The sequence below is a fragment of the Telmatherina bonti genome (genome assembly GCF_933228915.1).
Source record: "Telmatherina bonti genome assembly, chromosome: 3".
Lineage (NCBI taxonomy): Eukaryota > Metazoa > Chordata > Actinopteri > Atheriniformes > Telmatherinidae > Telmatherina > Telmatherina bonti.
Window position 1 is genome coordinate 33,559,692 of NC_136621.1, and position 23,832 is coordinate 33,583,523.

At 39.8% G+C, this 23,832-nt stretch overlaps 1 protein-coding gene across 3 annotated transcripts in view; it reads left to right on the forward strand.

Annotated features, from left to right (window-relative positions):
* slit2 (slit homolog 2) overlaps window positions 1-23,832 on the forward strand; it is a gene marked incomplete at its 5' end in the record, with an annotated part of 119,636 nt that overhangs the window by 69,427 nt on the left and 26,377 nt on the right. Inside the window, 21 exons of one of the 3 annotated variants that reach the window (XM_079264725.1) lie at window positions 186-257; window positions 1,176-1,247; window positions 2,863-2,934; window positions 3,226-3,389; window positions 3,801-3,939; window positions 6,079-6,150; window positions 6,339-6,410; window positions 10,601-10,672; window positions 10,936-11,079; window positions 12,892-13,055; window positions 13,286-13,309; window positions 16,002-16,152; window positions 16,283-16,357; window positions 16,482-16,625; window positions 16,831-16,974; window positions 17,050-17,216; window positions 17,301-17,433; window positions 21,497-21,565; window positions 21,855-21,926; window positions 22,539-22,610; window positions 22,698-22,769. In XM_079264725.1, the coding sequence (XP_079120851.1) occupies window positions 186-257; window positions 1,176-1,247; window positions 2,863-2,934; window positions 3,226-3,389; window positions 3,801-3,939; window positions 6,079-6,150; window positions 6,339-6,410; window positions 10,601-10,672; window positions 10,936-11,079; window positions 12,892-13,055; window positions 13,286-13,309; window positions 16,002-16,152; window positions 16,283-16,357; window positions 16,482-16,625; window positions 16,831-16,974; window positions 17,050-17,216; window positions 17,301-17,433; window positions 21,497-21,565; window positions 21,855-21,926; window positions 22,539-22,610; window positions 22,698-22,769 (2,166 nt within the window). The remainder of the gene's footprint in view (window positions 1-185; window positions 258-1,175; window positions 1,248-2,862; window positions 2,935-3,225; window positions 3,390-3,800; window positions 3,940-6,078; window positions 6,151-6,338; window positions 6,411-10,600; window positions 10,673-10,935; window positions 11,080-12,891; window positions 13,056-13,285; window positions 13,310-16,001; window positions 16,153-16,282; window positions 16,358-16,481; window positions 16,626-16,830; window positions 16,975-17,049; window positions 17,217-17,300; window positions 17,434-21,496; window positions 21,566-21,854; window positions 21,927-22,538; window positions 22,611-22,697; window positions 22,770-23,832) is intronic. The other 2 variants (XM_079264727.1, XM_079264726.1) reach the window with 2 other exon arrangements.

Genomic DNA, 23,832 nt, shown 5'->3' on the forward strand with positions numbered 1-23,832 from the left:
GTGCTCTCTGTGCAAGGAACTCAATTTTTGCTGATGATCTGTCTGGCTCGAAGTTCTCTCGTAGCATTTGGGTGATTACATCAAGTACTTGTGCTGCAAAGCAAGTGGCTCTGTGACAGCTTGGCCAAACTCCCTGATAAATCATTTCTCTCCCCATCTCTCTCTCTGTCCTCCTCTCTGGCCAGTGACCTCAGTGAGAACCAGATTCAAGGGGTTCCAAGGAAAGCCTTCAGGGGAGCTGTGGAAATCAAGAACCTGTAAGTGGCAACACTTTTTCTGCATATGTGTTTAGCGTGTAAACATCCACTTGTGTATATGCATGCACACCTACTTGCTCTTCAGTATGTTTGCAAGTGTGCACAGCATCCATGTGTCTGTGCATCAATATTTCATTGTGTTAAATGTCATGTGCCTCCTGCTTGCTGTATTGACTGGCACCCACAGCTCATTAGCGGCTGTGTGTGTGCGTGTGTCAGGTGGAGTGTGTGTGCATGTGTGTGTGTGGACCTCGCACTGGCATTTTGCTATTTTCTTTCTTTGTTTTGCCTCACTAATACTTATGATAATTGTAGGTCATTTTATCGTTTAAGCAATTGCACAGCAGTAATTCTATAAATATCGATTTATCAACTAATTCACTGCTTCCTGGGTGTTGTTTTTCCCCCTACATCAGATAATTTTTTTAAAATGCCTTGCAATTATAGTAAAAGGACAGGACATTACATGTGTGTGTGTGTGTGTGTGTGTGTGTGTGTGTGTGTGTGCATTAGACGGCGGCTGACAGCACATGATTTACTATCCTTATGTCTTAATTAAATTGTTTCTGCAAAGCTATTCTGAGAGAGAGAGTGGGGGAGAGAGAACGGGAAAAGAGGTAAAGAGCAGTGCATACAAATGAGACATTAGATAGAAGAGAGCCGGACACAGGAATGGATTCAGAGATAACTACATGTAGAAATGCTTCTACAAAGAACAAAGAGTACAGGAGACAGGACCAGAAGAGAGAAAGGGAGTTGGAGGGAGGGAGGCAGAAAGAGGTTGTTGGTGAACTGTCCAGGGAAGTTAATGCATCTCATCCACAGCCTGCTGATTGGTTATATGTTTATCTAAAAAAAATACTTTAAAACATCTACACATCTTCAGCTTCCTCTTTCCTTTCCCATGTATGTTTGTAGCCAGCTGGATTACAACCACATCAGCTGTATTGAAGATGGAGCTTTCCGCGCGTTACGTGACCTGGAAGTGCTGTGAGTACCTGTTTATTCAGCCACCCTGCTAGCAGTGGCAGAGGCTTTCTGAGTGAGGAACATTAACAGCGGTGGGATATGGAGCAGCTAAAATCCTCATTGACCTTTTAAAGACTGCATTGTCTTTGAAGCTCCTGAAAAAGGAGAGTGTTTACAGTTTCAGGGGCAAAATGCTTCTCCCTGTTATTTCTGTCATCATATAATTTATTAAATAAGTTAACAAACTATTATGTCTTATAGTCACAAATGTCTATTTGCATCATCAGCAGCAGCAGCATGCAAAATTTGAGACATGTTAGGAGACATTTGCTGGTATCATAGTGCATATTTAATAGTCATGTGAATATTGAACTAAGTTAAAAGCCAGGTTTGCTCTACTTTCAACAGAAAAATGCATTTTTATAAAAGCTGTCATCAAATATGCATGTCATGATTTACAAGGAAAGTTTTGAAACAAAATTTCTCATGAAAAACAATGTTAAACTCATTATTTGTCTAAGATCCACCCAAGTGCAAAATTATTCTGTTTGCTAGCTTGTCTTAACAACTCCGGAGGAATCGACGTTTAAATATTTAAAAGGGATTCCCTCTTAATATTTCTCAATCTATATTTATTCAATTATATATTTTTTTATATTAATGGAGTTATGCGAAGTAGTTATAAGTTACCCACAGCAGAGAGAAGTTAGCATGTACTCAGTTGGATGAATCAGGGAGAAGCTTTGACGGGAGAGCTAAGCTAGCTAAGCTAACCTCCAAGAGCAGCATTGTAAAAACAGCTAATTTTGTTTATCAAAAGCAACTTAAACCTTTAATATTTCATTACACTTGTTTAAAACACTGTGTTGTTTATTAATACACTGCGTTCCTTTGTTTTCAGACTTAAATGAGCACACAGAACACGATCCACGTTATTTAATGATCAACGGACCATCTAGGATCAGGGGCATTCTGAACTAAGTTAAAATGTAAAATGTAAAACATTCACAATATTGCTTAAACTTCTTTAAAAACCATACACAAATAGCTATGATTCAGTTGTTTTAAAAGGTAGAAAAATTCCCCATTTTGTTTCTGTTCTTGTAGCCATTAGCTCTGTTCATTGAGGGCTCTCAAGTGAACTAGAACAAGTAAGACACTAGTAACTTTTCACCATATTAACATGATTTGGTGGTTTCATAAATGTTTTTACAGCCTTAAGTACACAGAAGCAGACTTTTATATCTAACAAACGTACATTGTAGAGACCTGTTTAGTACATGTATTTTTTTAAGCAACTATGATTTCCGTATAAAACGTGTGGTTAAATGACTTGAATGATCCATTCTGCCACTGTAGAGTAATTTCAGTGTTCAAATAGAGCTGACGGTGAGCAGCTCTAGGCAAGTGGAGGATGAAGAGGTTGAGCAAATTTACATTTTTATATTTTTAGTGGTCTAATCAATGCCAGAAGATAAGCTTAACAAACTTCTGCCCACCAAACATTATTGGCGATGGTTTTTCTAAGTCCAACCTCCGTTCAGTACATTTCAGCATCACACTCTTTGCACTTCAACCTGATGAATTGTATGTATATTTAATGTAAATATTGAAAACTCTACTCTTTTCTCTTCAGCACCCTCAACAATAACAACATCAGCCGATTGTCTGTGGCCAGTTTCAACCACATGCCAAAGCTCAGGACCTTGTGAGTTAATATTTGGTACATGTTACTCCCCAGCGGGAAGACAGACCGATTCCTTTCATCTGTGCCCAGTTATATATTTAATTGATTTATCTTTGTTTGTAACTCTCTCTCTCCTCCACCTGTACCGCTCCTATCTCCCCGGTGTCATCAAATCTATTATTTCTCTTCTCCCTTTCCCCACCTGTTCTCACCACTTGTCTAACTCCCCATCCCCCCTACAATTGTCAAATACTCTCCCTCCCCTCCACCTCCTCTGCCTCTTGTCCTCCCTCCCTCCTTGTCTCTGTCCAGTCGCCTGCACTCCAACAACCTGCAGTGTGACTGCCACGTAGCCTGGCTGTCCGAGTGGCTGCGACAGCGCCCTCGCCTGGGTCTTTACACACAGTGCATGGCCCCTCCACACTTGAGGGGGCACAATGTGGCTGAAGTGCAAAAGAAGGAGTTTGTGTGCTCTGGTAGGTTTTGCTCATTGTTAGAACTTTATGTTTTGTTTGTTTGTTTGTTTTCGTGGCTTTTCTATGCTTGCTCTATCACGGCAGCAAACCTATCTTTTGTTTCGTCTTGTTTGCTTCTTCTTACTGTCTTTTGCTCGTGCTTTTCAAGACTGGGATGAAGGTAAGTGTTCGTCTTCCTCTGCATGGCTTGGCTTTTACTTTATGTACTGCGTATATTCAACTATGTAATTGGTGTGCAAGATTAGAAATGATGTAGCATACAGACAAGGTCACGTTAAAGACAGCATTATCCCCTCTGTTGCTGCCGGCTTTCTCTCACTGAATTATTTGTGCTTCATCATCCTCTACCTTTAGGATTTACACAAAGGATAATCTGTATCCATGGATAATACCGGCTCCCTGTCTCTCTAGGTTACCAGTCGTCATCATCTTCCTCCTGCAGTGTGTTACAGTGCCCAGAGTCCTGCACCTGCAGCAACAACATTGTAGACTGCAGAGGAAAGGGTCTGACAGAAATACCCACCAACCTGCCTGAAACTATTACTGAAATGTAAGATACACAATCACTTAACGTACACACACTAAGCTCCTGCATGCATTTGAGGTGCAGTGATATTTCTTTTGCTCTTTCACTGTGTGTCTCAATTTTCCTTCCTTGTCTTTCTCCACCTTTCTGTTTCATTACTTCTATTTGTTCTTTGTGTGGTGAAATGAAGGCACACATCTGTGAAATGAGAAAGTCTGTTCATGTAGCTATTTCCTACTTGAGAAAATAACAGAGAAGAAAAAGGGCTGAAATATTTATTTGAGATACATTTCAGACTGCATCGGCAATTTAAAAGTGTAAATCCAGATTAAATGAAGGATTGGAAGCAGATTTAAAGGTATTAAACACAAAACAGTCATGGACTTAAGACTAGAGTATTTGAGTTTTTAATCTTTTTTGTTGTTTGGATGTAAAATAAGCCGGTCCATTTAAATAGGCTTGATATGATGAGATGAAAAAACCTTCAAGCTGCTACCTCTGCCTCTGTACGTTCCACTGTTGAGGGAAATATTCATCTCAATTCTACATAAACTTTTGGAGAGATTAGTCTTTTGCAGCATTTCTGCTGAAAATATAGAAAGGACCACGGAAGACGTAAAAGATCCCAAACTTTTACTAACTTTTATGAGCTCGTTAGGTCTTTCTTTGCCACGTCAGCCTTATTTAAAACACAGAGCCATTTCTCATGACTAGATTAAGTACTACCGAACGCAGTACAAAACTAGTGCTAAAAGCAATAAAGTACAATCAATATGAGATGAAAACAATAAAATAATATAAAATGCTGTGGATAAAATGGATGCAGGTCATTAAATACAACCGTATAAAATATGGAAATTCTGAAGATTAAAAACTACCATCAAAACGGCTAAAAGTGGCTTGCATTGCACATTTCACACAAGTTTTACTGTTGGAAAGAAACCATTACATACTTTGGCTGCTGGCTGAACAGAGCGATGTCGTCTAGCAGATGGCAGAAAGGTAGATTGCTCACCATCATTGTTAGGGAAGCCAGGCGATGCAATTGTTTAAGCTTCATAAATACTCTGATGAGGAGTAAACCTGAATCTTCGCAGCTCTATTCATTCATTCATTCATTCATTTTTGAGCTGGAGCTTATCCCAGCAATTAACAGGCAAGAGGCAGGGGACACCGTGGACAGGCTGCCAGTCCCTCACAACTCAAACAGTTTCAACTGCAATGAGTACATCTATGTGTTGAGGATAACGGTACATTATGTGTGCAAGTGTTTGAACCAGTGGGACGGTGGGCATTGTAAATATTAAAGGGAAAAATGGATCTAACTGGCAGCAAAAACTCCACTCAGCCACTAGAGAAAAAGCTGGAAAAGAAAAGAAGATCTGTTTTATAGAAGATTTATGCTCTTCAGAGTCCAGCTCAATAGGTTTAAACTCTCCCACACTCCCCAGAACTGAACATTATGGAAAACCTGTTAACAGACCTAGCATCTATTTGAACCTGAGGTTTGAAGGTAAATTTGTCAGTGTCATACTCAGCTCAGATTTGTCTTCATAAATCTTACACTGGAAATGGACCTTGAATTTGTTGGCTTGAGACATGGAACACTTCAAACCACAATGGGGGGGGGGTATTAAAATGCATGTGGTCATAAAGACCATTAATCACCCTAGCAGAACTTAGCATTAGAAAACAACAATAAAAGGAAAAGAAATTGACTTCAGGAAATTGTTTGACAATTGAATGACTAGTTTGCAATTTCTCTGCTGCTTCTTGGATAACAATAATTTAGACTTTTTTTTTTTTTTTTTTAGCTATACTTCACTCCTTCCTCTATTCCATCACACTCCTGGCCCGATTAAATGATTTGGGGCCTGACTGATTAAAATTTCAGACTCAATGCGACCCTTCTCAGACAGTTAACTGTGTGTGTGTGTTTAAGTGTTTGTGTGCCCATCTGAGTATTTGCTGGTTAAAGATGGCTAAAGATCAGAGAAATGTGGCAGACTTTGGCAGCCATCTTCAAAGCGGCTTATCTGGAAACGTTTCCCTTTGCCAGAACTCCTGGGAATGAGCAGCAGTAAGCAGTACGGAAGAGAGAGGTCTGTGATAAGAGAATGTTAATATCCCTCCTCAATGGTCTGTGTGAATGTTTGGTTCCAGACGACTGGAGCAGAACGCCATCAAGGTGATCCCAGCTGGGGCCTTTTCTCCTTATAAGAAGCTGCGCAGGATGTGAGTAGATTTGGAGATATGTGTATTCTGCACCATGTCAGCCATCTGCCAAAACTTCTGTCCCTGTTGTTTTCATGGAAAGTTTGACCTCTTCATTTCACTTTCTGTGTATCTATCTTATTGGACAACTTCTCATTTTGTGTTTAAGATTCTTGTTTCCTACTCCTTCTTTTGTGTTTCTTTAACAGAGATTTAAGTAACAACCAGATATCAGAGCTGGCCGCCAACGCTTTCCAAGGCCTGCGTTCCCTCAACTCTTTGTGAGTACTCTGTACTGATGATTAAACCAATTAATCGCATATTTTATTTTACCAAAAGGACTGTTGTACTGTACTGTAATTTCTCTCAAACGCTTGGAAAGATAATGTAAGGTGAATTGTGTTTAATAGGATCCAATTCTGTCTTCAAATGTCTGGCTTCTTTAAAGCAGCACTACTAAACTGTTATGAAAGCAGATTTTCTTACATACGCCCCCTAGCTCAGGCTATTTGGGTATCCATCTTGCATCCTGTTTCTTCTTTGAGCGCTTTCCGGTCAGTAAAAGTCAGTCCATTGTCAGTCCACCTTACTTTGTCATGTTCTGTTCACCATAAAGCAAAACGTAGCTGTCACATGATGCCAGAAAGGTTAGAAAATTTGGCAGTATTACCTCAAGGGTAGTTTGTGTTTGTAATAGACTTAAAAATCAGTTGTTGTACATGGGATTAGAAAATAACACTAAAATCATATTTTAGTTTTTCAAAGACAGGCCAAATATTCTGCAGAAAGTATGTGCATATATATATATATATATATATATATATATATATATATATATATATATACATATACATATATTCACTTGAACTCTTAAAAAAATAAAAGTACAGCAATATACAGTGCCCAAAGCAGCGAAATTATCTATTACTGCAGTCTGTATCGTTCAATTTTAAGCTAACTAAACTGTCTGCAGTTGTTTTGGGTCATTATATAACGGAATAAAAAGCCCTTTACAAAACCGATTGTTGCAGAATCAGACACACTATCAATAAATTTCCCTCCCACACCTGTTTATTGGCCCAGCATATCATTCTAAATGAATCGCAAAGCATATTTTTTATGTCGTTTGACTTTACTTCATGTAGACTTTCTGTCAGTTCCAAAGTGGTGCGAAATCAATCTTTGATGATTGAACTATATTTTGAGATTAAAATAATTGTTCAGCAACAACTCTGATCCATAAACCATTAATAAAATCTGGATCCAGTTCGAAAAAACTAGGTATTTGTTCATCTCACACCAATAAAATCCAATGACAAAAGTACAACACTAAAAGTAATTTCTTACAAAGACGGTTTTCTCTATGACCCGAGTCTCAGATCGGATCTTCTGCTTTATGTGCGAAGCTTCGTGGGGGAGGACAGACAGCTGAGGAGCGAGTGAGAGATGTAGTCCTATTTCATAAAGAAGTTATATTAAGGTCTCCAAAGTCAATAATTCATAAATGCTGAATTGCTGGATGGAGGCTCCTGTCACCTCATTACACCCCCCCCCCCCCCCCCCCCCCCCCAGACAGAACGGGACACATGCTTTCATGCTGACACACCACATACAATATGGGTTTCACATTAAGCACTGTTGGTTCTTTGTGTGTCAGTGTTTGGTTGAAGAAGATGTAAATGAGCCGTCGGTTGCGTCTGTGCGTGCCGTGCACGGAGAAGTGTGTACTAATGTGTCTGTGAAACATAAATGAGGCGTCCACTCTCCACCTCGTGTCCTTTGCCATGGTCAAGCCTCTCAGGGACATCCACTCAGCTCAGTGAAAGAAAAGCCAATCTAAAACACACGTCTCTAGGCTCCTTAAATACACACTCAAACTCAACATGACTTATTATTTGTGTGTGTTAAAGTGTAAGTGTTTGTATATAAGGTATTTATAAGGGAAAACAGAGGTAATCTCAGCCAATTTGATTATTTGTGGTTATAATGGGGGCGTATTTTCAAAGAGCCGCTATCTTAAACAATATGCATTCCTCACACTGAACAAAGATTAGAAGAAACGTGTTTTTAGCGAGTAATACTAGAGCGCTATCGTAGAAACCTGCACAGTCAGAGCCTGCAGTTTTACAGGTTAAATTTCCTTTATGTCTTATTTTCAATTAAGCTTTCTTGTAGACTCAAATGTTACACTGTGCAGGTTCTGCTTTATCCTCTGCTTTATTGCCAGTGCAGGAACAAATTCTGACATGGTTTATATGACCTGCTCTGACTCATTTTTATGTAAAGGATTCACCTAGTATGCTTACTAAGTCCATGAAAGCTAACTATACTTTAAATGTATACACCGAAGAAGCAAAAGAAATCCTTTACATTGATGCTTGGCTTGACAAAGAATAATATTGTAAATATCAGCATAAAACTATGGTCAATATTAGCAGGGCTGGAGCAGAAATTTAAATTTTTACTCTCAAATACTATTTTAAGTCAAAGTATGACTTCAATTTAACTTGAGTTCCAACATCCAACATCAACAGCATGTCTGTCATGTCAGTGTTTTGGCAGATGTTCACAATATTATCCTGAAACAGTACAAGTGTCAGTAGTAGCACGTAGACAAGCAGCTCATTAGACTCCCACCAATGAGGAGTGTCAAGACCTTTTCTCACTTCTTGATAGAATTTCATGAGGTTTTAATGAATGTCCGTGATATGCTTTAGTTAACATACAGAAAGACTGCTAATAAGCCCTTTTCATTAACCTGGGTCTACATCTCAGTTCATATGGGCATGTTTTATGGTGTGATTAACAAAGTCCACTCTGCTAAGCATACCTCCTTTTACGAGATTACACAATACCCCCTTGAAACAAATCATTACCGCATGAGAAAGAGTACAATAAATAGCCTGCGCGTTCAGGCTGCTACACACCACACTGGTAGAAAATTACTTGACTTAGCCTTTTTAATCTTAACCTTTGCAGTTCTGCCATACTTCACTGTTATTGATTCCTCTTTTATTTAACAATGAGCCACATGTTGAACATCAGCTTTTTTTAAAAAACTTTTAATTTTTGATATAGGAGAACCTGCTGGCTGAAGTTATTACTTCAGATATTATGTTGTAATTCTTCCATCATGTGTGTGCCTCTCTGTCGTGCCATTGCTCTTTTTTGTGGTTTAGTATTTAGAGGCAAATGGTTGATGATTATATTGTTTTTGCTCTTCCCTTTTTGTTTGTTTGTTTTGTCCAGCATCATGACAACAGAATAATGGTCTGGTTGCAGTACTGTGCTAAAAATGTATTCTTCCAAGAGGAGTTTTTGCACTTTGAAATTGCCACATATTGCTCCATTAAGTGACATTTATACAGATATCATTAGACAGAAACCTGGGAAAACCAAAGACTCATTTTCTTAGTTTTATGGTGAATTTACCTAATGATGCCAGGGTTGGAAAACTTACTATTTTGACAACTTTAGTGTTTTTTAGCTTTATTCCACAGATGTAATCCCAATAGTAGGCCTTTATTGACTCTAAATATCTAATACTAATCAATCCTTTTAGCATGTTACGTATTTGTTGAATGTGGGGGGGGGGGGGGTCCCAAGGCGCTCTCGGGCCAGCTCAGAGATCTAATCCCTCCAGCGTTCAAGTGGTTATACGTTTTTACAATAAAACTATCACGTTATAATGTAATAAGGCCCAAACTTTTTTTTATGAGGATGACAGCTCTACGCTTCTGTACTAAAGATGGAAATTAGTCATTGACTTTAAACTTGACCTTTTACATAAAAATGTACACTGATATTTTCCTCCTTATTTTTTATTTTTAAAAAAATTGAAAAAGAAAATGACAATAATGAGAAAACACACTTTGTAGCGGTCAAATAAAATGTGACAGTTTGACTCCGACACCTCGTCGAGGTGGAACATGACGTGATGGACAACAGGAAAGACTCAGAATCCAGATGTTGTGCATAAAAAGGTCCATCTTGGACTGGGACTGGGTAAGGTGGAGTTGGGAAGGAGGTGGGATGGATGGCATGTGGTCTGGATGGAGAATAGCAGATGAAGTTAGAGGAAACCGCCTGATTGGCTGGATGAAAACTGAAATAGAGATGAGTGACCCAGATACATGATCAATGATGAAGGTTTGACAGCGTGAGAAAAGATGAGATCATAGTGTTGCCGAGGAACCACCCAAGTAACCAGACAGATGTGAGACTGGTGAGATCCTCCTTGATGAACTTTTATCATCTTCTAATAATTATTTTATTTGAGTTTATTTTCTGACTCCAAGTAAAACATTCTCATACTTCTTCCACTAAAGTTATTTTAAACCATAAAAATAACCAAGCAATATATTAAAAGCAGTTTCTGTGTCGTACTTTGATGTAACAAATGGTATTATAGGCTAAAAGTTCATGTGTTATCTCATTCACAACTTCTTATTGCAGTGTTTGTTCTCTGCAGGGTATTATATGGGAACAAGATCACTGAGATTTCAAAAGGACTGTTCGAGGGGCTGTTTTCTCTGCAACTGTTGTGAGTAAACACACACACACACTCACACACAAATACTCGAGGGTACACACAAACAAAGTTAAGAGCTCAGATCTCACATCTGCATCTCATTGATATTCAGCTGGAAAGTGCTTACCTCAACCGTTGTCACCAGAGAGGAGACATCTTGACTGAAAGCCATCATCACTGACCTGCACCAATAAAACACTCAGCGCAGATTGATAAGACCATGAAGCCTCCTTTTTGCTCTGCTTCTCTTTCACTCTGTCGCCTCTTTGTTTCAGGTTGCTGAATGCTAATAAGATAGCATGTCTGCGTGTGGATGCATTTCAGGACCTTCACAACCTCAATCTGCTATCATTGTATGACAACAAGCTCCAGACTATCGCCAAGGGGACTTTCTCATCGCTAAGAGCCATACAAACATTGTACGTATACACACACACACACACACACACACGCACACACAGACATCTAAGTCAGATACAAGCCAGAGTAGTGAAGACCCTCGTTAAGACAGTCTCATACACAGTGATCTGAAGAGATAAATTTATGGTTTGAAAGAGGAGTAAAAGAAGTTCAACTATGAATAGAGGAGTTGGCCTCAGGTATCAAACACCTAACATTTCCTCTCCAGACAGTTTACCAGCCGTTCCTGCCTTAAAACAACCAAACTTGTTGGTCAAAATCACTATCAGGTTTTCTTTTGACAAAGTTTTATTTAAACCAGGTTTTATGGATGCGAGATTTTGGTAGTAATGTGTGTTTAATACAAACATAATCCAAAGAAAATGTGGTTATTTCCCTGTGAAATGCCACTGTCCATGGTGCTGAAGAAGCACAAATATTCAAGATTCAAAGATTCAGAGTGTTTATTGTCATATGTTCAGTAGGGAAGCAGGTTCCCCTGGACAATGAGGTTTTTACTTTGCCGTTCACATTGCATGCCATGAATATTTAAAGTATAAAAATAAACTAATTTAAGGAGAAGAGCATGTAAGTAGAGTAAACATTTGATGTAAACTATAAGTGATCTATGTACAGAAATGTGCAGTGTGCTACATAAACTGTTGTGCAACATTCAGCAAATATCTCTTAGTTTGTTCTTTCTTTTTCTCTCTCAGTCCACTCCTAAAGTTTCCCTCATGATCAACATGACAAATAACAATGTGTACAAGTAATAACAGGGTTTCTTAAAAGTCATCGTGAGACACTGTCCCGTTACTGTGTATCTCAGGAGAGAGTCATATGTGTGGAACACCCTGCTAGTTCACCACATGTCACCTGCTACTTTTATCCATAATTTATCCAGCTTATGTGCTTGTCAGATCTAGTTAGTCTAAATCTGCGAAGTAGCCTTTCTTGCATCTGTAGTTTACAGCACCAGCCTATGCTTGTTCAAACGATCTGCTTTATTCCTGTACTGGTTTTGAAAATGGACTTTTCAGTGCAAAATTGTTAAATAACAACCAGTTTATTGCATGAAAGTAATAAATTATATTCTTCTGGTCATTGGCCATTTATATGTAGGAGTAGAATAATATAAACTTAGCACAAAAAAATGAGTAAAATAGTGTTTGGCGAATTATTTCTCATCTTTAATAATCCTAAAACGTGCATTTTGCATTGTTGAAAAGCCTAATTACACCTTTCCAATGAAGCGTAGCGTGTAAAGATCATCTCTCTATGTAATAAGAAACACAACTAAACATATGGGTTATGCCCCAAAAATGTGCAAAAATCCCCTGCTGCAAAATATATATATATATATATATATATATATATATATATATGATAAAACCAGTTTGTATGATTAAAGTGGAGAAATAATTAAATAAACACAAATGTTTAGATAGTTTAGATAAAATATACATATAAACTAAAAAAAAAAAGCATTTATAGTTGCATATGTTTAGTTTTTTTGTGTCATTTCATCATATTTTTGTAAAATCCATCTGGAATAAGTGTTTGAAGTTACTGTGCAGCATTTTAAAGTTTGAATTATCCTGACATGTAAATTCATCACATAACTGAATTGAATTATTTTTGTTGTTCATTTCTTGTTCAGTGTGTATTTATTCTAACAGCCCAGCCCACATATGTGTGTGTGTGTGTGTGTGTGTGTGTGTGTGTGTGTGTGTGTGTGTGTGTGTGTGTGTGTGTGTGTGTGTGTGTGTGTGTGTGTGTGTGTGTGTGTGTGTGTGTGTGTGTGTCAATGTCTGTTTTTGTGTGTGAATCAGACACTTAGCCCAAAACCCTTTTATCTGTGACTGCCACCTGAAGTGGCTGGCGGACTACCTGCAGGACAATCCCATTGAGACCAGCGGTGCGCGTTGCACCAGCCCCCGGCGGCTCGCCAACAAACGGATCGGACAAATCAAGAGCAAGAAGTTCCGCTGCTCAGGTATAAACACACACGCTCCAATATTTCTCACAATTTCTGACCACGACGCAAATTAAAGACAAACTTTCCTCTCCTCTTCTCATTCTGTGCATTCCTGCTGGGATTTTCCCTCAGTCTTTCTCCGCTAACCACAAACTCCTTCCTGGAATAAACACACAAACAAGCAAACACTTGGGAGTGTGTTCTTATTTTAATGATCATATTCTCCAATCTCCTTGTCTCTCCATTAGCTAGAGAACAGTATTTCATCCCAGGTATTGTACAATAAGCATGTGTGTGTGTGTGTGTGTGTGTTTGAGACAGTTTTTGTCCAGTCACTACACACTCACCAAAACCACTTTAAGCGGCTTGCCCTGACTGACACTTTTTAAAAGCCAAAAAGAAATTTATTTCCTTTGTCTAAGTTGAGATTTAATGCATCGTATCTAACCAGGCACAAAATAATCCCACTGTCGTCCCTGCACGGCAACACTGACTTTAACTCTGACAATACAGGATTGTTGTCAGCTGCTCACTGTGTGTGTGTTTTAATGAATTAAAATATATTTGTGCAGCAATCACACGTTCCATATTTTGCACACTTTCTCTTTGCTTCTTGGCATGCCTAAGGACAGCTAATGTATGAGCATGCGTCCAAGAGTAGTTGTGTCCGTTTCTCCCACTGCAGAACATCAAAAGGTCACACAGTCACCGTGCTCAGAGGGGGGGGTTAAATATGCAAATCAGACGTGCATATGAGATCAGTAGCAGGGCTAAAGGCGGTCATTACCACAGCCGCTCACGGAGGAGGCAGCGTCTATGTGTGTGTGTGTGTGTGTGTGTGTGTGTGTGTGTGTGTGTGTGTGTGTGTGTGTGTTCGCTGCAGTCATTAACTCTGAAACTCACCAGGGGGACCGAGGTTTCAAAGCACAAATACCCCATACGGGGCGAAGCTGAATAATTTAAGCCTGAAGAGCTGAATAAACACGTTCTGTTCTGTGGCACAACCTTGGTATTGCAACTTGGATCAATACAGTTGAAATCCTCTTATTTTATTTTTATTCTGTCTGCTAATTCCACATCATCTATTTGCAACATTTTAATCCTCCCAAGTTGGTTGTTTTATGTAGTTGTTTATAGTTTCTGTATCACAATCTGCCAGGGACGAGTTTGCATCATTTGTGCCTTAAAGCAAACTATTCAGAGATGTGTGTGTGACAGGCATGAATCTCACATTCCACAAGTCATTACTTTACTTTAAATGAATCACCGCCTGTGGAGTGTAGCAAAAAATTTCTTTTTTGGCTTTTTTTTTTTTTGTTTTTCACCAGTTTTCTTTCCTTTCTGTTCAAATAAACGAGTGAAATCCCTTCTTCTTTTTCCTACTGCCTTTCTAACACAATCAGGAGTACACCATGTCGGCTGTAAGTAACACTCACACACAAACACACACGGTTCCCCGTCAACTCTGAATCCCACACCTCTCGTCCCAGAGCTGGTCTCTGACCTTTGACCTCTCCGTGACCCCTCCTGTCTGTTCACCTCCAACAACAACAAGAATATCCATAAGATTTACACTTTAGCACACAAAAAGGGATGTTTTCTTCTCTCCTGTCCGTATCTGAATCATGTCAGCATCTGTTGTCAGTTGGTGTGTGTGTGTGTGTGTGTGTGTGTGTGTGTGTGTGTGTGTGTGTGTGTGTGTGTGTGTGTGTGTGTGTGTGTGTGTGTGTGTGGTACCCAGACGTCAGGGCTTCTCTTGCATTCAGTGCTGCTCTAACTCTCCTCCCACTCCTCTGTAACAGCTTCTCTGCTCCTGCTCTTCTAGTTCCTGATCTTAGATGTCTGTAGTCTCCCTCCGTCTGCCTTTTTATCACTTTTCTGTACTTTCTACCTCATCAGATGCCCTCTTCTTCTTTTAACTTATCCCACCATTCTTCTCTTCTTTTCAGATTAAATTTTTTACTAAATTCAGATGACTCCTTCCTTGTTTTTTTATCCTCCTTGACACCTTTGATCCTCAGGATTTCTGCTCCGTATTCTTGTTACTTCTCCTTTTCATATTTCCCCATTTATTTCTATTTTCCTTCAGTCTCCTTATTTTTAGATTTTCATCTGCTCACCCTGCTCCCATTCCCTTCTTCCCACTTCATTCTGCTCCTTCTCAATCCTTCCTCTCCTCTCCTACAGGAGGAAGCATTGCACAACTCAGCAAAAACTGTCCTCTACTGTCCTTTGTACTCTGCCCCTTCCTCTCCCTCTGTCCTTCCCACCCCTGTGTTCCAGCGGAGGAGCAGTCAGTCAGCAGGTTGTTCCTTTGTGCTTGATCTAACCATGTGGCTGCCAGGTTCCTATAGTGGAACATGGTTCTGTCAAGCACCATGGAACGGCCCTGCAAATCCCTGCAGCATGGCCGAGACGCAAGAGACAGCAAACTCCTGTCACTGCCTGCATTTTCGTTTGTGTGTCAGCGTGTTCGACAGCGTCTCTTTGTGCGTGTACAGTATGAGAGAATGTTGTCTGGATGTGAATAAATATTTTTCTGCTGCGACCTCTTTTTTTTTTTAATGCTGTTCTGCTTGCACCATGGTTTCTAACACTAACAGTTGCTTTGTAGTCTGACAGGGCAGAAAACCCCGCCCATTATCTTGCACGCGTGTCCGTATGTGTTGATGTTAAGTTTGCGTGTCCTGATGTGGCTCCTTTTAGTCTGAGATCCAGATGCAGCATTTTGAAGTAACGGTTATGGGGAAATGCTGCATTTGATCGTAATTAGCTTTGTTTTTTCTGGACATGTTTTGGTTTATCTTGACAGTTCCCATTCTAAACAAACGCTACACAGCTCCTTTGCAATGTCACGTTTTACCAACAGCAGAGATTTTATCGGGACCGATGCCAGTAGATCCTGGGGTCCGACTCCTGCAAAATGGAGGCTTTCAGTGATGCTGTGATTGTGGTTGTGACCAGGTACGGAGGATTACCGCAGTAAGCTCGGCGGCGACTGCTTTGCTGACTTGGCCTGCCCTGAGAAGTGCCGCTGCGAGGGCACGACTGTCGACTGTTCGAACCAGAAATTCACCAAAATACCAGATCAAATTCCTCAATACACCGCAGAACTGTAAGTCACGCTCTGCTTGCCTGCCACAAAATGCATCTATGTGCTATAAAACCATCAATGCATCACTTTTCTTCTCTCACCTGTCTCCTAAAAAACTAAATGGGACTTTCTCTTCTTAACTCCTTTTCAGGCGTTTAAACAACAATGAGTTCACGGTGCTCGAGGCGACGGGGATCTTCAAAAAGCTGCCCCATCTGAGGAAGATGTGAGTCACACAAGCAGATATAACAAGAACCAAGTGTGACTCATGGTCATTGGGATATCAAACTTCAGCTGTAAACCTGCCATACTGTTTTTTTTTTTCCTCTCTGGTTTCCTGCTTCATGCAGCAACCTGAGCAATAACCGCATCACCGACATAGAGGAGGGGACATTTGAAGGAGCTTCAGGGGTCAACGAGCTGATTCTGACCTCCAACAGACTGGAGAACATACACCACCACATGTTAAAGGGACTCAGTGGACTCCGCACACTGTGGGTACACACACACACACACACACACACACATGTACTGCATGTATATACAGCAAGAGTAGTTGTAATCTTTAAATAGTCTACCAAATATTCACAATCTCCACAGAATATTACAAGAATATACATGTGTATTTAATGTAATGTGTCGTACTAATTTGTCCATTTGTGCCTGCATGTACATGTATGTGTGTCCATGTGTGAATAGTATGCTGAGGAGTAACCGTATCAGCTGTGTGAGTAACAGCAGCTTCGTGGGATTGAGTTCAGTGCGTCTCCTTTCACTCTACGACAACCAGATCACCTCCATGAACCCCGGAGCCTTCGACACGCTGCACTCCCTGTCCACACTGTGAGTACGGACACGATGATCCACTCTGAGCATGTGCGGTAAGAACATAAAACATTTCCTGTCTGTCTGCACCAGGAACCTCCTGGCCAATCCCTTCAACTGTAACTGTCACCTGGCCTGGCTCGGCGATTGGCTGAGAAGGAAGCGCATCGTTACCGGAAACCCTCGCTGCCAGAATCCTTATTTCCTGAAGGAGATTCCCATCCAGGATGTTGCCGTCCAGGATTTTGCTTGTGAAGAAGGCGAGATGGTGGAAATAATGAATTGTTTGACCATTTAACGTGGGCAAACGTTTGTTTTTCATCATTTCGTTCTTCTGTCAGCAGGTAACGATGAGAATAGCTGTTCTCCGGTCCTGAGGTGTCCTGCAGAGTGTTCCTGCCTGGATACAGTGGTGCGCTGCAGCAATAAGGGTCTTACCGTGCTACCCAAAGGCCTCCCCAAAGAGACCACTGAATTGTGAGTTTAAGAGCAACACACAAGTTAGCTGAAAGGTCCAGTATTTCAGCAAAGCTTTACACATCTGGTAACTTTTTTTTCCCTGTAAATATATGCTCGGTATGAATTTGATGTTAACAACATACCACAGAGTTTGGATAAGGGCATCGTAAGATGTGTAAGACAAAAAGTGGAAACTGCCTTGTGGAACATTACAACTTATTACAGGATTTCCAGTTCATAAAACACATCTAAAACAGGAGCATTGAACCAAAGTGGTGTACAGTGAGCAAATACATGAAATAGATTGCACTGTATAAACATCCAGACACATATAGAAAATAAAAAGTCACGTAGAAACAAGCCAGTGAGAATAAGTGCAGTTTTAAAATGAGATTTATATGCAGAGAAAAAAGAGACCTGTCTGATGTAAAAAGGCAGCTTATTCCAACTTTTAATAGCTGTTGCAGCCAAAGTCAGCAGATCAAAGACATTTAAAAGTTAGTAGAAGGATTTTATAATCAGTTCTGTATTACATGAGGAGCCACTGAAGACAGAATGAGGAAAAATGTTGGTAAATTACAGTTAGGAGTAATGGGAACAAGAATAAACAAAGCACTGTTTCCATCCTGGGAGAGGAGGTGGAGGAATACAAGAACCTTGGAGTTCAGCTGGACAACAAACTGGACTGGAAATGCAACACTGACTACATCTACAAGAAAAGTCTGAGCAGACTGTACTTCTTAAGGAAGCTGAGATCGTTTAACGTCTGCACCAAGATGTTGCATTTCTTCTATAAGTCTGTTGTGGAGACATCATCAACACCATCAGCCTCCAGAACAAGATCTCCTCAAATTAACAATTAACTAGCAATTATTTACTACAATATTGAATTTCCTTTTGGGTGGAGCTTGATAAAGTATTTATTGTTTAGTTTCATTTATTGATTCATTAATGAGGTAAAAAGAGATCATATTACAGAGACCGAGGCTTCCTGGACAAATGTATAGAAGGTTTCACCCCTGTAAGAAAGACTGTGTGAACAAGTAGTTCAGTGTGGTCAGATTAATACTTATAGAATACATATTTATAAGGAGTTGGGAATTTATTTTATTCTACATCATTTTATCCAAAGCAACTTACATATGAGTGAGAACAAGACAAGCACAAAACCAAACAGTAGAGGACATCGTAGGAAGGTGCTGGTGGACTGTCTAGTGTGACGCAGGTCCTTCCATGAAGTGCTACAGGCTTTTTTTTGTTGTTGTTGTTTTTGTTGTTTACTCCCTTCCCACCCCATAATATCACCTATTTTAAAATACAAAGAAGTAATACCATGAGGTTTGTTACAAAGAACTGGGCTAAGTTCTCCAACTTTCCAATAAATACAGCTATACTAAGTGTGGAAGTGCTCCTTGAAGAGCTGAGTCTTCAGCTTGCTCTTAAAAGTAAACACAGACTCTGCAGAGCGGGCAGAGTTTGGGAGATCATTCCACCATTGTGGCACAACAAAGAAAAATTAATTCAGGAATGTGATTCAGGACTTATTATTGTTGGAAGTTTCAGAAAATCTAGGAAGGTTTTATCCGAGGAACTAGAGTTAAAAGAGAAATAAGTATTCTATCTGTCAGGTGGCTCACAAACCCCTTTACAAATCTTCATCGTTAAACAATACTTCCATGCACATCATACCGAAGGAAAGAAGCAAGGAAAAGAACATCTTAACAGATGGACGGAGGTTACGTATAAAACAAATCAGTTTTAAATGATGGCTTTCTCATTGTTTTTGTCAAAAGCAGTTCAGAGGTGAAGCCACAGCAGAAACCCACACAAGACACACACACACACACACACACAGGAGACATGCAGGAATTAAACTGTTTTATTGTCCCATTGTGAGGATGGGACACATTAATAAAGTTCTGAAATTAAAGCTTATATAGCATGTTTTTCCAGAAATGACATGATCAATGGCAAATTAAACATACTCCCCATTCCATCCAGTCTGGGTTGCAGGTTGATTTACACTCAGATTTTCCTTCTCTTCTAGTCCAGCCGATTTCTTCTGCTAACAGCATGACATGTAATATCAGTTCAACTCAAAGTGGTGGTAATTACATGTAAAAAGGAGGCAAAAACTATACAGAAGCAGAAATACAACCAGAAATTGGCGACTGGTTATATTAATCTTGTTTGATTCTAGCATTCTGGCGACATGTCCTGGACGTACCTCGCCTCTCGCCTGCTAAATGCTGGGATGGGCTCCAGCAAACCCCGTGACCCTGAAGTAGGATGTAAACGGTTTAGAAAAATGATGGATAGATGATTCTAACATCTTATAAACACAGTTACTCTAAATCTTCTAAGCCTTGTGAATAAAATTAAAGATTGTAAACACTACTGAGCCTTCAAAGCCTCAAGAAATAAACCTTTTTTTTAACAGAACTGTCTGAAAAGCTTCATTGCTACTTTAAAGATAAACAAAAATGAAGACAGCAAAGTGATCCCAATGCTTGTAACCTAATGAGACACCAAGTCATTTAGCCATGGACGGTTGTACAAAGAGCTGAAGCAAAATGTTAGACGGAGACCGTCTGGGCTGCAAGACAGGAAAACAAAGGAGTCTAAACTGGTGGAGTCATGACCAGATTAAATACAGGAGCAGACAACTAGCTAAATAAGACCTGAAAGACAGCAAAACTAAGGAAAACGGAGAAAGAAGCAGGTTTTCTGGAACCTGAGTAAAGTTAGGTAAGAATTTGAAATAAAGGGCAAGATATGAAACTAGAACAGAGACATAAATCACCAAAATGAAGGAACATAATTAAAACAGTTGCTCACAATTTAATACAGTAATGAAGTAAAACACAATAATATAACATGTTGTTGCAGGAACTGCAATAAATAAAAAAAAACTTCTGCATCTTGTAGAGATTTCCTGTTGTTATTCCATCCATGGGGCTGCACAGTGGCGCAGTGGTTAGCACTGTGACCTCACAGCAAGAAGGTCGCTGGTTCAATCCTTGGCTGGTTTGGTCAGTGGTCACTCTGAATTGCCTCTAGGAATGAGTGTGAGCGTGCGTGGTTGTTTGTCTCTCTGTGTGTGGCCCTGCGATGGACTGGCGAGCTGTCCAGGGTGTACCCTGCCTGTCGCCCAAAGCCAGCTGGGATAGGCTCCAGCTTCCCCGTGACCCTGAATTGGAATAAGCGGTTCGGAAAATGAATGAATGAATATTCCATCCATGTTATCTCATGCACTGACTGTTGGGCTTATTGGGAATAAAGTTCTTTATGACTCTTTAGTTATACTGTGGGTTGTTTAGATTATGAACATGTGGAACTTACTTTTCAGGTTTTGTCTTGAGGACAGTGAAGCTACAGTACAACAGAGCACAATATGTTAATTGGTAACACTTAAAAAGGAGCTGCCACCCCCACAGCTCTCTGCCACAGGACACTTGAAGCTTGAAACATTTTGCATTTGAATAATACGTTAACATATCAAAGCTGTTAATAATAAGAAATTAGAAGAATAACAACACAATAACACATCATAAAGTCACAGTTTAACATCCTGGAGGCAAACAGAGGACAAATACTCACCCTGACCCATCAGACTGAGGCTACAAATGCATTGTCAGGCTGCAGAGTTATCGTATATTCCTCGTCATTCCTCATTTCTCCTGTGGGAAGAATGTTTCCTCCAATATTAACAAAGACTCACTTAAAAAGGTGAATTAATAGTACGTTGTCACAAAGTGATGGAGATAGAATATCACTCATGCATCTGAGTATTAGAGTGTGTGAGATGCCCGTGAGGTTATTAAACGTCTGTGTTTATTATGGCCGCAGCAGTAATGACCGTTCACGCTGCTGAATTTGAAGAATTTCCCACACAGTTCAAACTTAATTTTTCTCTCTCTCTCTCTCTCTCTCTCTCTCTCTCTCTCTCTCTCTAATCTTCCTTTACATTTTCCATATTTCCCTTTTCCCTTCGTCCATCCCCTCTCCTTCATGTTTCCAATCTGCCTCTACATGTGTGTGTGTGTGTGTCCTACTCTGCCTCGTTCTGCGCACCTCGCAGATATTTGGATGGTAACCACTTCACTCAGGTTCCTGTGGAGCTGTCCAACTACAAACACTTAACACTCATGTAAGTTTCAACCACCTGAAAACAAATCGTAAAAAAGTCATTCATGCACAAATAACCTCTTTTTTCCAGTCAAACACACGTTACTGGGGAGGATTGCGACTTGCTGTTTGTTTCCTGCGCTCTGTTTTTATTTTTAGACTAACAGATTTAATTTTGCCTTGAATAATTTCTACTTGGTCCAGATGTGTGTGTGTGTGTGAGACAACATACGAGTAAAGTTAGTGTGTTTGTGGATTTCTTCATGCATGTGCACCTGCGTGTGTGTTTTATGCATCTCTTTTCTTTTCAGTGATTTGAGTAACAACCAGATCAGCACGTTGTCCAACCACAGCCTCAGTAACATGTCCGAGCTGCTTACCCTGTGAGTCTGGCTTTACATCAGTCCCCGATTCTGCATTTGTGACTTCGTGTGGGCAAGTGTGTTAATCACAAAGGTTTTTAGTAGGATAGCAGACAACCAGCAAGGCATTCCTTCTCTCGCAGGTACTTTTTTGAGAAGTCATAACAGCAGCCAACACTATTAGTGAACGTATGAGCTGCAGAAGCACTTTGAAATAGTGTCACAACGCAACCATAACTATAAAAAAATGATTTCACATGAAAAAACAAGTAAGATGGATGAAACTTCTCTTTCACGTCAGTCAGCTGCTGTTCCAGTTACTGATTTAAATTTTATTTAAAGTGAAATTAATGTACAAATGTTTAGTCATAGTTATTGTAAATAGATTTGCCACAGAAAATAAGCAGTGTGCAGATATGCATCCAGCAAACAGGACTAAAAATGCTGTTTTTGGGGGGCTTTGCATGGAATAATTATGTGGTTGAATACAACTGAATGGATATATTTACTGCTCTGTCTGCTTTTATCTTAGTCTGACATTTTACAGGATCGTGCCCTGAAATTTTTGCTTCATTTAAATGAAGATGTTCCTGTGTTTTACTCTGTGCTGACATGTTAATTCTTTGTGTAAAGAATCCTGAGTTACAACCGCCTGCGGTGTATACCAGTGAGGGCATTCGACGGGCTCAAGTCTCTTCGTTTGCTGTGAGTACTTCGGCTGGAACATTATGAAACGAGCGCAGACTTCGAGCATCCAGACATCCACATTTCCCCCACTTTCCTCCTTTTCAGATCTCTCCATGGTAACGACATATCCCTGATACCAGAGGGAGCCTTTAGAGACTTGTCATCGCTTTCCCACCTGTGAGTAACACACAGTCAGCAATTCATCACAAAGTTTTTATTCATATGGATAAATCTGCCTTTAAATCACCGATAAACTACAGTTTTACAGGAGTCACGGTGAGTGGAGGAGAGAGTATAGTCACTTCTTAATTATACAAAAGCAAAGGGGGGGGGGTCAAATGTGGAGAAATTTTCTGTGTGAATTTCTTTGTTTCTATGATTAATTATTGTTCAGAGTAGGCAGGGACAGCTGGTCACAGTCAGGAATCCTGCATTTAATTCCAGTTTTACCAGTATTTTGCTCGCCTCATCAGTACACATGACAACAAGGACTCTGTGACTACGCCTTCAGTGTGAATGAGTTGGATGTGCTTTGATATATTTACACAAATCCCTTTAAAATGACTTGTACCAATCTCTATTGTCTATATTCTATTGTAAGTATTTATATTTTCCTACATGTAAAAGGCCTCAGTGTCGTGGTTTTTATCACTATCACAAATCTTGTCACCAGAAGTTATTTTGTTTAAGAATAGCGTATTTCATAAATCAGTTTATTAACCATATATATATATATATACGTATATAATATATAAACTTGAATAAATAAAATTGGGAATACAAATGGAAAAATCCAGTACATATAAGCGCTACTGAAGTTTTTCTTTCTGGGCTCCAAATATAAAAAAAGAAAAGAAAAAAACACACAAAACTCCAGGATGCACACAAGCAATGGTTGAAAGTGACGGCTAGATGTGAAGGTAGTGGTGGGAATACCAGTAAGGGCATATGTAGGAGAAGCACCATCAGCAGCATTTCTGACAGACTGCTGCCTTTTTTTTAAGCACATAAGCTTCACACATGGAAGTTGCCAGAAAACGCGTCTAATTTCATAGAACAAGCTGGTGAGTGGCTCTCATTTCCTTCCTGAGCAGTGTAGCGGCTCAGTCTTTGACTCTCACATGAGGAAATTGACCATTTGTTAGAAAATGGTTGCTCTGTTAGATTTGGCAGTAATGGCTTTGCTATTTCAGAAGTATCTCAAAGAAATGTGAGCAGTGACAGGAATTCATCTGCAAGT